Below are 17606 nucleotides of genomic sequence, written 5' to 3' on the forward strand. Positions count from 1 at the left end.
AAGGTAAACACATATCAAGTGTTTGTCATCTATAGGATTATAGTAATTTTACTTTTCTTTTTTAAACTGTCAATAATGAATATTGTTAGACTGGAGATACAAAAGTACTTCACATAGAGAAATAATTTATAAAAATAAATTTACAAAAGATATTCAAAACATAAAATAAATGTAATTCAGAAAATCAAAGATGAATGTAGTTTTATATTTAAGATACTAATAAAGATAAAAAAGACATGACAAAAAACTGCTGAAAGTAATAGGGAAAAATAATAAGGGCAACTGTCATGGTAAAGATTTACTTATATCACAAATCACTATAAAAGGGGGAAAACCATGAGTAAGCTACTCTTCAAATGGAAATTTAAGATTATAACAAGAAGGGCAAAGTTTTTTTCACTCTGCCTACTAGCAACAAGCTCCCACTTCTCTCTGTTTAACCACATTTGACATTTTTTAGTAAGTAGTAGTTCTACAATTGAAGACATTGTCATGTTTTCATTAACTATGCCAAACCAAATTAGTCTTCTGCTTCTCATAATTCATGTAACAGTTTGAAGAAAATTAATATGTTTACAAAATTTTTAAGATACTGTTTCTTCCCTCCTATGAATCTCTCCAGTCTGCTGTTTGTTGGTAGCACTCTTTTGGTACTTTCATATTTTGCCTCTTACAGAGACTTTTGTGTTTGTCTTATCTGTCCCACTAGATTGTGAGTACCCTAAGGTCAGACCTATGTTGTACTCAACTACACCTACCCTGAAATGTCTATTAGAGTACACTGCACACAGTTAATAGTGTCTTGCTCTATTAAGTGTCTAATAAGATTATGAACATTTCAAATTAGGGATGCCACTGTGTGCTTCTTTGTAATCACTACAGTACACAATTTAGATCTAGGCATAATGACATCTAATGTATCCTTGCTGGTTCCTACTTACTGAAACATCTTTACCAAATATGTGGTAGAAGGCATGATATCTGAACAGTGTTAGAGACAAAAATTTTGATACATATTAGTAAAATAAATTAAAGTACTATGTAACTTTAGACTCATAAAAGCGTTAAATTGATCATTTACATATGGTAGAAGATAAGAAACTGGATTAAGAATTCTAAGGAAAATCAAAGAAGAAAACCAGTAGTCAAAAAAATTTTTTTGAAAGTATGTAATAAGCATAAGTAAAATTACAAAACAAACTGGAATGTCACAGAAACTCTTTCACTGGAGAACTTAAAAATGGGGCCTATGAAGATTTAGATACAAAACTAATTAGAGGCAAGGGGAAGGTATAGAACGACTTATTGTATGAACATAAAATATGTGAACAAAAAGTGTGTGAATAAAAAAAAATATGGTCAATAGCTAGACCAAAACACACCTAGGATCTAGTTTACTTTATTTGAATTTGTTTTGGTGTCATTTTTAATCTCCCAAAATTTATTTTTGTATTTTATTAATACTTTTCTTCCTCCAAAATGACGATAGGAAGGAATCCACCTCAAAAGAAAGAACAAGAAGGAATGACAGCCAGGGACTTAATCAACATAGATATAAGCAAGATGTCTGAGCCAGAATTTAGAATCTCAATGATAAGAATACTGGCTAGGGTTGAAAAAAATGCATTGAATCCCTTTCTGCAGAGATAAAATAAAATCTGGTCAGGACAAAAGTAAAAATGCAATAAATGAGATGCAATCTAGAATGGATGCCACGACAGGAAGGATGGATGAATCAGAGCAGCGAATCAACAATATAGAAGAGACACTTATAGAGAATAATGAAGCAGAAAAAAAGGGGGGTTAGGCAAAAGAGCATGATATAAGAATTAGAGAACTCAGTGACTCATTAAAAAGGAATAACATCAGAATCATAGGGGTCCAAGAAGCTGAATACAGAGTAAAAGGGGTAGAAGCTGTATATGAGCAAATCATACTGGAAAACTTTCCTAACCTGTGGAAAGACACAGATAAAAAAAAATCCAGGAAGTACAGAGAACCCCCATTACATTCAACAAAAACCAACCATTAACAAGGGAAATCATAGTCAAATTCACAAAACACACAGACAAGGAGAGAATTATGAAAGCAGCAAGGGAAGAAAGTCCTTAACCTATAAGGGAAGAGAGAACAGATTTGCAGAACATGTATCCACAAAGTGTGGCAAGCTGGAACGGAGTGGCAGGATATATTTAACATGCTGAATCAGAAAAATATGCAACCAAGAATTCTTTATCCAGAAAGACTGTCATTCAAAGTGGAAGGAGAGATAAAAAGTTTCCCAAACAAAAACAAAAGTTCATAATCACTAAACCAGCCCTGCAAAAAATTTTAAGGGGGGCTCGCTGAAGGGAGAAAAGCAAAACCAAAACAAAAAAAGAAAAAAAAGTCACAAAGACTAGAAAGGACCAGAGAACACTAGCAGAAACACCAACTCTACAAGCAACACAATGGCAATAAGTCCATATATTTCAGTACTCGCTCTAAATGTCAATGGACTAAATGCTTCAATCAAAAGACATCGGGTAACATTATGGATAAGAAAACAAGATCCATCTATATGCTGTTTACAAGATCATCTAAACAGAAAATCTACAAGGAAACAATGGCTTTAATGACACATGGGACTGGATGGACTTAACAGATATATTCAGAACATTTCATCCTGAAGCAGCAGAATATACATTCTTCTTGAGTGCACATAGAACATTTTCCAGAATAGGTCACATAGTGGGAAACCAGCCCTCAACAAGTACAAAAACATCAAGATCATACCATGCATATTTTCAAACCACAATGGTATGAAACTCAAAATCAACCACAAGAAAAAATTTCGAGAGACAACAAATACTGAAAGACTAAAGAACATCTTACCAAAGAATGAATGCGCAAACCAGTAAGTTAAAGAGGAAATTAAAAAGTACATGGAAGCCAATGAAAATGAAAATACCATAGCCCAAAACCTCTGGGATGTAGCAAAGGTGGTCATAAGAGGAAAGTATATACGAATCCAGGCCTTCTAAAGAAGGAAGAAAGGTCTCAGATACAGAATCTAATCCACAACCTTAAAGAGCTGCAAAAGAACAGCATATAAAACCCCAAACCAACAAAAGACAGGAAAATACAGATTAGAGCAGAAATCAATGCTATTAAAACCCAAAGCAAATAAACAAATAAATAAACAAAACCAGTAGAACAGCTCAATGAAACCAGAAACTGGTTCTTTGAAAGAATTAACAAAATTGATAAACACCTGGGCAGATTAATCAAAAAGAAAAAGGACTCAAATAAATGAAATCAAGAATTAAAGATGAGAGATCACAAACACTGCATAAATACAAACAATAATAAGAGAATATTATGAGCAATTATATGCCAATAAATTGGGCAATCTAGAAGAAAAGGACAAAATCCTGCAAACATAAACTACCAGAGCTGAAACAAGAAGAAATAGATAATTTGAACAGAAATTTAATTAGTAATCAAAAATCTCCCAAAAAACAAGAGACCATGGCTGGATAGCTTTCCAGGAGAATTCTACAAAACATTTAAAGAAGAGTTAACACCTATGTTTTTGAAGTTGTTCCAAAAAATAGAAACGGAAGGAAAATATCCAAACTCATTCTATGACACCAGCATTACCTTGATTCCAAAACCAGAGAAAGACCCCACTCAAAAAGGAGAACTAGAGATCAATTTCCCTGATGAACATGGATGCAAAAATTTTCAACAAGATATCAGCCAACCGGATCCAACAATACATTAAATGAATTATTTGCCACGATCAAGTGGGATTTATAATGGGATGAAAGGCTGGTTCAGTATCTGCAAATCAATCAATGTGATACATCACATTAATAAAAGAAGGACAAGAACCACATGATCCTTTCAATAGATGCAGAGAAAGCATTTGACAAAATACAGCATCCTTTCTTGATAAAAACCCTCAAGCAAGTAGGGATAGAAGGATCGTAACTCAAGATCACAAAAGCCACATATGAGAGACCCATTGCTAATATCATCCTCAAGGGGGTAAAGCAGAGCTTTTCCCCCAAGGTCAGGAATATGACAGGGATGTCCACTCTTGCCAGTGTTACTCAATGTAGTATTGGAAGTCCTAACCTCAGTAATCAGAGAACACAAAGAAATAAAAGGCATCCAGATTGGCAAGGAGGAAGTCAAACTTTCACTCTTCGCAGATAACATGATACTCTATATGGAAAACCCACAAGATTCCACCAAAAAAATGCTAGAAATGATTCATGAATTCATCAAAGTCACAGAATATAAAATCAATGCACAGAAACCAGTTGCATTTCTATACACCAATAACGAAGCAATAGAAAGAGAAATCAAGGAATCTATCCCATTGACAATTGCACCAAAAACCACAAAATACCGAGGAATAAATCTAACCAAAGAAGTGAAAAATCTATACCATGAAAAATATAGAAAGCTTATGAAAGAAAATGAAGACACAAAAAAATGGAAAATTATTCAATGCTCCTGGATAGGAAGAACAAATATTGTTAAAATGTCGATACTACCCAAAGCAATCTGCATATTTAATGCAATCCCTATCAAAATAACCCCAACATTCTTCACAGAACTAGAATAAATAATCCGAAAATTTTATGGAACCAGAAAAGACCCCACATAGCCAAAGCAATCCTGAAAAAGAAAACCAAAGCAGGAGGAATCACAATTCCAGACTTCAAACTGTATAACAAAGGTGTAATCACCAGGACAGTATGGTAGTGGCACAAGAACAGACACTCAGATCAATGGAACAGAATAGAGAACCCAGAAATGGACCCACAAATGTATGGCCAACTAATCTTTGACAAAGCAGGAAAGAATATTCGATGGAATAAAGACAGTCTCTTCAGCAAGTGGTGCTGGGAAAACTGGACAGCAACATGCAAAAGAATGAACCTGAACTACTTTCTTACACCATACACAAAAATAAACTGAAAATGAATAAAAGGCCTAAACACAAGACAGGAAGCCATCAAAATCCTAGAGGAGAAAGCAGGCAAAAATCTATTTGACCTCAGTCACAGCAATTCTTACTTGACATTTTTCTGGAGGCAAGGGAAACAAAAGCAAAAATGAACTATTGGGACCTCATCAAGATAAAAATCTTTTTCACAATGAAGGAAACAGTCAGCAAAACTAAAAGGCAACTGCGACGGAATGGAAGAAGATAATTTGCAAATGACATATCAGATAAAAGGTAAGTATGCAAAATCTGTAAACAACTTATCAAACTCGACACCCCAAAACCAAATAATCCAGTTAATAAACATACAGAAGGCATGAACAGACACTTCCAAAGAAGACATCCAGATGGCTAACAGACACATGAAAAAATGCTCAACATCACTCATCATGAGGGAAATACAAATCAAAACCAAAATGAGTTACCACCACACACCAGTCAGAATACCTAAAATTAACAACTCAGGCAACAACAGATGTTGGTGAGGATGTGGAGAAAGGGGAACTCTTTTGCACTGGTGGGAATGCAAACTGGTGCAGCCACTCTGGAAAGCAGCATGGAGATTCCTCAGAAAGTTAAAAATACAATTGCCCTACGACCGCGCAATGGCACCACTAGGTTTTTATCCAAAGGATAAAGGAGTGCTACTTCGAAGGGACACATGCACCCCAATGTTTATAGCAGGGCTATTGACAATAGCCAAAGTATGGAAAGAGCCCAAATGTCCATCCACAGATGAAAGGATAAAGAAGATGTGGTACATACATACAATGGAACATTACTCAGCAATCAAAATGAATGAAATCTTGTCATTTCCAACAATGTGGATGGAAGTGGAGGGTATTATGCTAAGTGAAATTAGAGAAATGCAAATATCATATGACTTTACTCGTGTGGGATTTAAGATACAAAACAGATGAACATAGGGGAAGGGAAGCAAAAATAATATAAAAACAGGGAGGTGGAAAACATAAGAGACTCTTAAATATAGAGAACAAACAGGGTTGCTGGAGGGGTTGTGGGTGGGGGGGATGTCTAGATGGGTAAGGGGCATCAGGAAGACACTTGTTGGGATAAGCACTGGGTGTTATATGTAGGGGATGAATCGCTGGATTCTACTCCTGAAATCATTATTGCACTATATGCTAACTAACTTGGATATATATTTATATATACATGTATATATATATTGCCCATATACATATATATATATACATTGCCTATATACATATATATATATTGCAAAACTATAAACAGAACCCAGAGAACTTTATCAATGGCTGTCCCCCTTTACTGCCAAAACAAACACATAAGACAACCAGATTCTACGGTGCTCACATGTGCCTTTCATGCATGTCATTGTTGAGGAACATAACTCAATGACCCGAACAGCAAAAGTTCCTGTCTCCATTGCTGGCACTGTCAAAATGGAAATCTGAAAAGTAGAAATAAAATATTAGACATAAGGGGTAGATCTCATTTTCATTCTTCTATCATTAGAGTTTAGTTAACTTTCAAATTATCTTTTTTTCAAACTCCATGATGTTTGAAAAAATTTAGCTTGTAAAGATTTTAGAACAGAATTTGAAACATGTAACATATACATGTGCCTGAATGTCCAATTTCTGCATTATTTATATACTTATATATCACACATGTTGTATTCATATAATTAATTCATGGACAAGAAATGTTTCAAATATCTTTAATATTTGTTAAATTCTTCACTTATTATTTTCAAAGGATTAAATTATGACTCATTACTTCTGAATTATATGCACTTCAGTATTTGAAAACAGATCATATTAATTTTGATTATTCATAATGGCTAAAAGCAGTAGGTATAGAGTGTTAAAATTTAAAAATGTTACAAATCTGAAAGATGTTGAAATAAGCAAAGTAATATGTCAACAGTGTAGCCAAACATATACCAAAATGTTTCCAAATGAATGTCTTTAAGGATTCCAGTACTAAAACTAGAAACCCAGAATTTAAAGTAAAATGGAAAATTATTTTAAAATAATGTTTATTGGGGTACCTCAGTTGGTTGAGCACCTGACTATTGATTTTGGCTCAGGTCATGATGTCATGGTTTGTGAGATTGACTGACTACATCCGGCTCTGTGCTGATAGAGGGGAGCCTGCTTAGGATACTCTCTCTCTCCCTCTGTCTCTGCCCTTCCCTTGCTAGGGCTCTCTCTCTTTCAAAATAAATAAATAAATATTTAAAATATTAATTAATTAATGTTTATTGATATGCAGTATGCTGATATGCTATAGGCACTACTAATATATTGCATGGCCTTATAATTAAAATGACAATCAGGTCAATGTTTCTCTATAAAACCAAAAGTTTCAATATTAATTCTCAATTTAATCTTCAATCTGAGAAAACCATATTCTCTCATATATAAAACACTTGTCAAAATGTGAAGCCCAATTTACACTTTTACCTGTGAGCACTATTGCTTAGATTTTGACTCGTGATGTCACATTGATAGCCAATACAGGAAATGCCTACAAGTTCTCAAAACAGATATTCTTTTGATAACCATGAATATTCTACTATCACATTACTTAGAAATACATTTTTGGGCTTAAGATGTCCCCAAAACTGTGTTCTCCATATTCCTCTTAATGCCCTTTTGCTGCTGGATGTCCATGACACAAAATGTACTTTAAAGAGAGAGGAACCAGTAAAACATGTATCTAATGTATAATAATTATCAAATGATTATGAGTAAAAACGTTTAAAGCCAGAAAGGTATTGTAGGAACTGCACCAACATTCAGGCATAGTACATTTTATTGTGCTTTGCTTTATTACACTTTGCAAATACTGCATTTTTTTTTTTTTTTTTTTTTTTTACAAATATGAAGGTCTGTGGCAACCATGCATTGAGCAAATCTACTGGTACCATTTTTCCAACAGCATTTTGCTTACTTAATATCTCTAATTCACATTTTGGTAATTCTCACAATATTTCAAACTTTTTTATTATATTTTTTATGGTTATGTATGATCAGTGATCTTTGATGTCACTATTGTAATTGTTTAGGGGTTCCATGAACTGAGCCCATACATATAGAACCGCAAATTTTATTGATAAATGCTTTGTGTACTCCAACTGCTTCACCAGCCAATGTTCCCCAGTCTCTACCCTCTCCTCAAGCCTCCCTATTCCCTAAGACACAATAATACTGAAATTAGGCAAATTATTAACTTTATAATGGCCTCTAAGTATTCTAGTGAAAGAAATAGTTGCACATCTCATACTTTAAATCAAAAGCTAGAAATAATTAAGCTTATTTCTAAGTGAAAAAGGGATGTTGAAAGCCAAGATAGACCAAAAGCTAGGCCTCTTGTACTGAACAGCCAAGTTGCAAATGCAGAGGAAAAGTTCTTGAAGGAAGTAAAAGGTGTTACTCAACATAAGCATGTAAGAAAGGTAAAGAGATAGATTGTTGATATGGAGAAAGTTTCAGTGGTCTGTATCAAAATGGCTACCACATTCCCTTAAGCCAAAGTCTAATTCAGAGCAAGGCCCTAACTCTCTTTAATTCTATGAAGGCTGAGAGAAGTGAGAAAGTTACAGAAAAGTGTGAAGCTAGCCAAGGTTGGTTCAGAAGGCTTAAGGAAGGAAGCCATCTCCATAACATAAAAGTGCAAGGTGAAGATGATGGAGAAGTAGGAGGACCGGGATTTTCCTTGTCCGTTAAACATAGCTGTTTTGAGGTCAGATCACTTGGAAAACCCAGGAAATTGATCTGTGGAGCAGCAAAAGGATCTCCACAGTTGGACAGTGGACAGCTTAGCAGGAGTGAGGTGCATGGATATGAAATGAGGGAAATAAACCAGCATAGCCACAGGGGAGGGAACCCTTTCTGTGGAGAGACAAAAGGGAGAGAAAGAAAGAGTGGTTGTGAAATAATGGCATCGAGTTAGCACAAGAGGAAAACCTCTACAGACTATGGAGGGGGGAATGAAAAGTATGGAGAGTGTCAATTCTTTTTTGTACATAACCTTAGGAGCTGAAACTCAGAGGTTTTGCAAGTGCATGACTTTCTCGAGAGTAGAGCAATGGCACACACTCCTGGGGAGCGGGTACCTGGCCCTGGAGTGCATAGCATGGTGTAGCGATCTCCAGGGTGCACTGGGAAAGAATAGTACCCTTCCTGGATTATTTGGAAACAGGTTTTATTGCCTCCCCAAGGACAAAATACTCTGCAGGTACCAGCCAAAGATCTTTCAGCAGTAGGACCCCTGGAGGAGGGGAGTGGATCTGGATTTGCACCATTCGGGGTCCATTAAGACTTCAGGATTTGAATCCCATCAGAGTGCCAAGGGGAAGCCACAGGAGAATAATGGTGCAGGGCAAGCTGACTGCCCTTGCTATTCAGTGAGGGCTGCCTGAACAGCAGGGGGTGAGAGCCCAGTCGGGAGGAGAGATTGGGGTGACGGAAATTTTCCTAACACCAACACAGTGGGACTTAAGAGAGTAGCACAGCAGTCACCAGTGGAGGCAGTACACGCTTAGAACAAACCCTACCCCTCTGTGCCTAGCAAATGCTCATTTACCAGAGCAAGACTAACGTACTCAATGTAGCCAGACTCTCCTCCAGACCAACACAGCCACCAGCCTCAGGCACCAACAGACAACCTTTTCTTTTTTTCTTTTTTCTTTCTTGCTTTCCTCCCTCTCTTTGTTTTCTTTTCGAATCAGATTTATAGTTTCTGATTTGTTTTTTGTCATATCTATCTACACATATATACACTATCTAGCTATCTATCTACACATACATACACACACACAGACATACATATTTTTTGATCAGGCTTTTTAATTCTACTCAGGTTCCATCTTTTCTCTTTTCTTTTGCTTTTTTTCTTCTTTCTTTTCCTTTCTCTTTCTTTGGAATCAACCTTATAGGTTTTGATTCTCTATTTGGTTTTTTTTTTCCTCCCCTTTCATTGTTCTCTTTTTATAGCATCAGGCTCCCCCCACCTCCTTTTTTTTTCCAGGGTTACTTCAACAAAGAAATCAAAGCACACCTAGTTAAAGGTCCAAACACTCCATCACTGCAAGCAAGGAGGAGCTCTGCAAAGGACTGATCAGTGGGACTGGGCAGCCAGAACCCAACAGCAGAGTACATGCAACATACAACAGAAGTACTTCCTGGAGTGCCAGGCCTGGACATTGTACGGTCCCTTTTTAATATAGCAGTACTCTCGGGTGAAGGACACATAAAAAGTTTTTAAAACATGTAAAAGACAGACTGCCAGAATGACAAGATAGAGGAATTCTCCCCAAAAGGAAGGTCAAGAAGAAATCACAGCCAGAGAATTGCTCAAAACAGATATACACAATACATCTGAACAAGAATTTAGAACAACAATCATAATACTAATAGCTGGGCTTGAAAAAGGCTTAGAAGACAGCAGAGAAACCCCTGGTAGAGAGATCAAACACCTAATAACTTGTTAGGATGTATTTTTAAAATGCTGTATCTAGAACCTAACCAAAAAGGTAAAAGATCTGTATGTGGAAAACTATAGAAAGGTTATGAAAGACATTGAAGATGACACAAAAAAATAGAAAAATATTCCATGCTCATGGATTGGAAGAACAAAAATTGTTAAACAAATACTACCCAAAGCAATCTATATACATTCAATACAATCCCTATCAAAATAACACCAGCATCTTCACAGAGCTAGAACAAACAATCCTAAAATTTGTATGGAACCACAAAAGAACCCAAATAGCCAAAGTAATGTTGAAAACGAAAACCACAGCTGGAGGTATCACAACTCCAGACTTTAAGATGTATTACAAAGCTATAATCATCAATACAGTATGGTATTGCCACAAAAACAGACACCCAGACCAATGGAATAGAGAACCTAAAAATGGACCCATAAATATATGGCCAACGAATCTTCCACAAAGCAGGAAAGAGTATCCAATGAAAAAAAAAAAAAAGATAGCCTCTTTAGCAAATGGTGCTGGGAGAACTGGACAGCAACATGCAGAAGAATGAAACTGGATGACTTTCTTACACCATACAAAAAGTAAATTCAAAATGGATGAAAGACCTAAAATCTGAGACAGAAAACCATCAAAATCCTACAGGAGAAAACAGGCAGCAACCTCTTTGACCTCGACCTCAGGTCATGTCTCCAAAATCAAGGGAAATAAAAGCAAAAATGAACTATTGGGACCTCATCAATATAAAAAGCTTCTGCACAGCTAAGGGAACAATCAACAAAACTAAAAGGCATCTTATGGAATGGGAGAAGATATTTGAAAATGACATAATGGATAAAGGGTTATTGTCGAAAATAACTTATCAAATTCAACACCCATAAAACAAATAATCCAGTGAAGAAATGGGTAGAAGACATTAATAGACATTTTCCAAAGAATACATACAGACGGCCAACAGACACATGAAAAGATGTCCAAATCACTCATCATCAGGGAAATACAAATCAAAACTGCAATGAGATACCACCTCATACCTGTCAGAAACGATAAAATTAACACAGGGAACAACAAATGTTGGTGAGGATGTGGAGATAGGGGAACCCTTTTGCATAAGAGACTCTTAAACACAGGGAACAAACTGAGGGTTCCTGTAGGGGAGGTGGGTGGGGGGGATGGATTAAATCGGTGATGGGTATTAAGGAAGGCACTTGTTGGGATGAATACTGGGTGTCCTATATAAGAGATGAATCACTGGGCTCTACTCCTGAAGCCAAAACTACACTGTATGTTAACTAACTTGAATTTAAACTTTTTAAAAAAGTGCAAGGTGAAACAGCAAGTACTGATAAAGAAGCTGCAACAAGTTATCCAGAAGATGTAACTAAGATAATTCATGAAGGTGACTACACTACAGTACCGATTTTCCAGAGATTGAATAGCATTCTATTGGAAGAAGATGTCATCTAGGACTTTCATTGCTACAGAAGAGAAGTCAACATCTGGCTTTAAAGCTTCAAAGGACAGGCTGACTCTCTTGTTAAAGGCTAATGTAGTTGGTGACTTTAAGTTGAAGCCAATGCTCATTTATCATTCTAGTAATCCTAGGGCCTTTAAGAATTATTTTAAATCTATTCTCCTTCTGCTCTGTAAATGGAACAAGAAAGCCTGGATTATACAACATAGTTTACTGAGTATTTTATGCCCACTGTTGAGACCTACTGCTCAGAAAAAAGATTCCTTTCAAAATATGACTGCTCATTGACAAAGAACCTGGTCACCCAAGAGCTCTGATGGAGATGTACAACAAGATTAATGTTGTTTTCATGCTTGCTAACACATTTTGCAGAATAAATACCTCAATGCCAGGGGCTCGTTGTTTAGCCAATTCAAAGAATGAGGAGGTGGACACAGAATAAAATGAGCAGCAGGCAAAAGTTTATCAGAGTGTAAGATCAGAAGGTAAGAATAGTATGAAAGATCTCTTTACAGAGAGGGGGGACATCTGAAAGTGAATACCCCTGAGTATAAGCAAGCAACTTTATTTTATAGGGTTTTGGTCTGTTCCTCCTCTTCTTTTTGGTTTCTTTTTAGGAAAAAAAAAAAGATACCTGTAGGTGATGAGTTGTTTATTCCTGAGGGAAACATGAAGGGGGAGTAGGTGGTATTTGTTACATTCTTTTTTTTTTTTAAGTTTATTTATCTTTGAGACAGAGAGAGACAGAGCATGAACGGGGGAGGGGCAGAGAGAGAGGGAGACACAGAATCGGAAGCAGGCTCCAGGCTCTGAGCCATCAGCCCAGAGCCTGAAGCGGGGCTTGAACTCACGGACCGCAAGATCGTGACCTGAGCCAAAGTCGGACGCTCAACCAACTGAGCCACCCAGGAGCCCAATGTATTTGTTACATTCTTAAGAAAAACTTTACGCCTGAGGGAGTTTTTCTCATAGATGTTTCCAGCATTGTTTTAAAATATGTGGCTTTGCTCCCTGGGACCTTCAAGTCCTAGCCTCTCCCTTTCTACATACTAAATCCTATCTTTACCTATCAAACATCTTTTCTGCAGTTCATGGATCCACAAGGAATTTTGACTTTCAAGTCTTATTATGTAAGACATGCATTTTGTCAAACTATACCTGCCATAGACAGTGATTCCCTTGATGGATGTGGGCAAAGTAATTTGAAAACCTTCAGGAAAGGATTCACTATTTAAGATGCCATTGAGAACACTCATGATTCACAGGAAGAGTTCGAAATATCAACATTAACAGGAGTTTGGAGAAAGTTGATTCCAGCCCTCATGAATGAATTTCAGGATTCAAGACTTCAGTGGAGGAGGTAACTGCAGATGTGGTGGACACAGCAAGAGAACTAGAATTAGAGGTGGAGTCTGAAGAAGTGACTATATGGCTGCAATCTCATGATCAAACTTTAACAACAGAGGAGTTGCTTCTTATGGATGAGCAAAGAAAGTAGTTCTTGAGATGGAATCTACTTCTGACAAAGATGCTGTGAAGATTGTTGAAATGACAAAGGGTTTACATACTACATAAACTTAGTTGATAAAGCAGCAACAAATTTTGATAGGATTGACTCCAATTTTCAAAGAATGTCTATGGTGGGTAAAACGCTATCAAACAGCATTGTATGCTACAGAGAAACCATTCATAAAAGAAGAGTCAATTGATGCAGCAAGGTTTACTGTTGTCTCATTTTAAGAAATTGTCACTGCCACCCAAACCTTTAGTAACCACCACCCTGATCAGTCAGTAGCCATCAACATCAAGGCAAAACCCTCCACCAGCAAAAGGATTAGAACTCACTGAAAGCTCAGATGATAGTTGGCATTGTTTAGAAATAAAGTATTTTTAAGGTAAGTACATTTTTTTATACATAATGCTATACTGAACACTTAATAGGCCACAGTATAGTGCAAACATAATTTTATATGAACTGAGAAACTAAAAAAAATAATAATAATTTGACTTGCTTTATTGTGACATTCACTTTACTGCGGTGGTCTAGAACTGGACTCACAAAACCTTTGAGGTATGCCTATATTTCTTTTGTTTCCTACAACCATAATGTCTAATTTTTAAAAATTTAAATACAATCAGTAACCCCGACCACAGTACCTTCTGTGTCTTGAACTCTGAGAAGTTAACTGTCTTAAAACTCATAGAGATTAGGAAAAGCCATCAAAAGGGAATACCCTCAACCCTCTAGTACCACTTCCATAAAATTTACCTAGACTTACACCTACCCTTTCCTCTCTTTAAGGTTCATCACATATGCTTAAAAATTTACAAAGAGGAAAGAAGCCAATATAGGAAACAAAGTATAAATGTACACTTTTAGACTGATCACTGATAGCTGTTTAGAGGATGGATCTGAAGGAGACAAGATGAGAGGAGGAACAACCAGTTAGAAGGCAGAGATGAGTTCTGAAACCAGAGGAGTGAGAATGAGAACTGAGAGGAAAAGCATACTGGAGCCCATTCAAGGAAGTACAATGAGAGGACCTGGAGGCTCAGGGGATACCAGAGACAGGAGGAAGAAATTGTTAGTTGGAAGGACATCAGTGCTTCTCATGAAGGCAGGGAACACTGGATAAGTAGTTTTGAGAGGGAAAATGGTGAGTTAATTTCTGAGTATGTTCAATTTGAGGGGACTTTGGGATAGATGTCCAACAAGAAGTTTGACCAACATTCCTGGGAGATAAAGAAGTAGCTGTCACCAACATTTATGCAGAGTTGGAACTATGTAAGTACATGGAGTCCAGCAGCAAGTGTGCATAGAGCAAGAGATAATGTGGGTTGAAGTGAGAACCTGGGGGAGCCCCAATATTTAAGAGGAGGATAGAGCCCATAAAAGCAGAGATGGACTATTCAGAGAGTTATGAGAACCAGGAGAGCACAGTATCATGGAAGCCAAGGAGTATAGAGTTTCAAGAAAAAGGTAATAATCAACATTGTCAAATGTACCAGAAAAGACCTAATAGAAAAAAAAATATCCTATGCTCCTGACCATTATAAAGTTATTAATAAACTTAGCAAGAAAAATTGTGGAAGAAATGTGGAGGTAAAAGCCAGGCTGGTCTAGAAATGGATGAGAGGAAAGGAGCTGGAGGGAGCAAGTATAGACACTGTCTTGAAAATGTTGATGAGATCAGGGGAGAGATGGGATACAATTAGAGATGGGGGCAAAAGGAGATTTTTTTTAAATATTATTTTTGGAAAACAAAATACTAGTGCATGTATATAGGTTGCAGGCAAGGTACCAGTAGCAGGGAAAGGCAGAAGACAGGACACAGATGCAGGGTGGTGTGTGTGCGTGCGCATGTGTGTATATCAAGAGCACTTATGAATGGGGTTGGCCTTGGACAAGGAGGGGAGCCCTGTCATTACTCTCTCTACTTGTATATCAGTTGTGGGTGGTGGGGCAGGAGGTCAAGGGCCATTGTGCTTAGTAGGACCTTACTTTTCTCAGTGAAGTGAGGGGTGAGGTGAAAGAGCTAAGCCAGAGGAGGAAGGGTAAAACAGTAAAGATTTGGACTAGGCACTGAGAGGAATGGGATAGGGAGCTATCCGAGACCAGTGGATAAACTAACTGGTGGTAGCAACGGTCTAGCTGAATGAGACTGACAACCCTGACTCTGTGGGAGTGCCAGTCTGTGTGGATGTGTGGTTTTCTCAAGTATCCTTCTGTGATCCAGATGTAAATTATAGACTCATCCAGAGACAAAATTTTCCTCTGTGGGCACAGTGGAAGAACATGGCTACATAGGAATTGAAGGTGTTGGGGGAAGGGCAGTTCAGAAAATCCACCATGGGGACCAGGACATGAAAAAGGAAGAGGGAAGAAAGGTAAACTAGGAGGAAAAGGAGAGGACAAGGAATTGTAGGTTTCTTAACAGATCATTGAGAAGATTAAGTGGGGTAAGAGAATGGAAGAGCTGAAAGGATAGGGGCAGATTAATGCCACCATACACCCATAACCACCAGGCTCAACTCGGCAATCAACACTGTGCAGCCATCTGACAATGAGAGAGGCCATACTCCAACTTCCCACAGTTATTACTGTATATCTTTCCTTGAGCTTTGACCTGTTCCCGACACTTATACCTCAATTCTCAGGAGATGACCTCACTTCGTAATTTAAAGAGTAGATGGATTCCATTAGATGGAAACTCCCAGACCTACAAATATCCTCCATTCATCCTCTTATTGCAAGTGTCTCATATCCCCTCTAAGGTCAACGGTTTTATCTGTTCTCTGAATCTCATATTCTCCACCTTTACCTGGACCTTGCTGCATCAGTTATCTTCCTTTTCTCCTGGATATCTTCAAACTCTCCCTCCTTTTTACTACCTCCACAGCATCAGTTGAAATATACATTTCTTCTTTAAAGAAATACATACTTTTCTTCTTTAAAGAAAAGAAAAGCCTGATAGGGAAGAGCCAAGATAGCGGAACAGCATGGAAATTTTTTTTGTGTCTCGCATCCATGAAATACAGCCAGATCAACACTAAACCATCCTGCACACCTAGAAAACTGATTTGAGGATTAACATGACAATCTGCACAAACTGAACCACACAACTCAGCAGGTACGCAGCGCAGAGAGGTGGACTGGGGGAGAGACAAGCCGCAGAGAGCAGGGAGCTGTTTTTGCTTGCTGAGAGAGGACAGACACGGGGGGGGGGAGGGGAGAATACGGGAAAAAGGACCCCCCCCCGCCAAAAGCAGCTGGAGACAAAGCGGAATAGTACAAACAGCCGCAGGGACTGAACGAAAAGGGAGAAAGGAGAAAGGAGAAAGGAGAAAGGAGAAAGGAGAAAGAAAGGAGAAAGGAGAGGGCTTAAATTCCATTAAGACCCTATAAACAGGGGGAGCACAGAGTCTGAAACTCCACAACTCGATACCTGGCAGTGCTCTGGTGGGAAGGGCAAATCCCTGGGAGCAGAGTGAAGTCCAGGGGGCTTTAGGCCACATGGGGAGAGGTGGTTCCCAAGCTGGAAGGACATCTGGTTTAGGCTGTATGGCTCCCCCAAAGGCAAAGGCCCCAGTAGACCCAGGAGAATAACCACATATGCTGGTGCTGGAACAAGGTCGTTGGGGGTGAAGCCTGGTGTCAGATACATGTTGCAATCTGCCATAATCCCTGAAACGCTGCTGCTACATGATCGCATGAACTTTTTCTGGGGAAGACTGGCACCCAGCCACATTCTCTGGGCATCGGCAGCAGCGGGGTCCCGTGAACATTACTTGGTGTGGCTGGCACTTGGCCATTTGCTAGGTGAGACCCTTCTGCAGAGGGGCAGAACGAATCAAAGCTGCAGTCCCTCAGAAGTAAGGGGTTGGGAAAAACAGCCACATCTGACATAAAACTCAACAGGGAGGTGCTGCCTGGGGCTTGGTCACGGACAATGTAAAAGCAGAGAGTGGGTGGAAGATGAATACAAAGGATGGGTGCACGATTGCTGCTCAGGGAGAACAGAGTTCCGATACTACAGACTGGGTAGCTGGGAGACACCATTTTCACTGCTCCCACACATGCACATACACACCTACAAGCGCCACAACAATAAACCCAAGTAAGCTAAGCAGCGCCATCTAGT

General features: G+C 38.2%; 1 protein-coding gene across 4 annotated transcripts in view; it reads right to left on the reverse strand.

Moving 5' to 3' along the window:
• The window catches only part of CHM (CHM Rab escort protein), a 240702-nt gene that overhangs the window by 64689 nt on the left and 158407 nt on the right, over positions 1-17606 (reverse strand). For all 4 annotated transcript variants that reach the window (XM_058714187.1, XM_058714185.1, XM_058714186.1 and 1 more), the window contains one exon: positions 6341-6437. In XM_058714187.1, coding sequence (XP_058570170.1) covers positions 6341-6437 — 97 coding nt within the window. The remainder of the gene's footprint in view (positions 1-6340; positions 6438-17606) is intronic.

Source organism: Neofelis nebulosa, chromosome X, assembly GCF_028018385.1.
Source record: "Neofelis nebulosa isolate mNeoNeb1 chromosome X, mNeoNeb1.pri, whole genome shotgun sequence".
NCBI classification, from domain to species: Eukaryota; Metazoa; Chordata; class Mammalia; order Carnivora; family Felidae; genus Neofelis; species Neofelis nebulosa.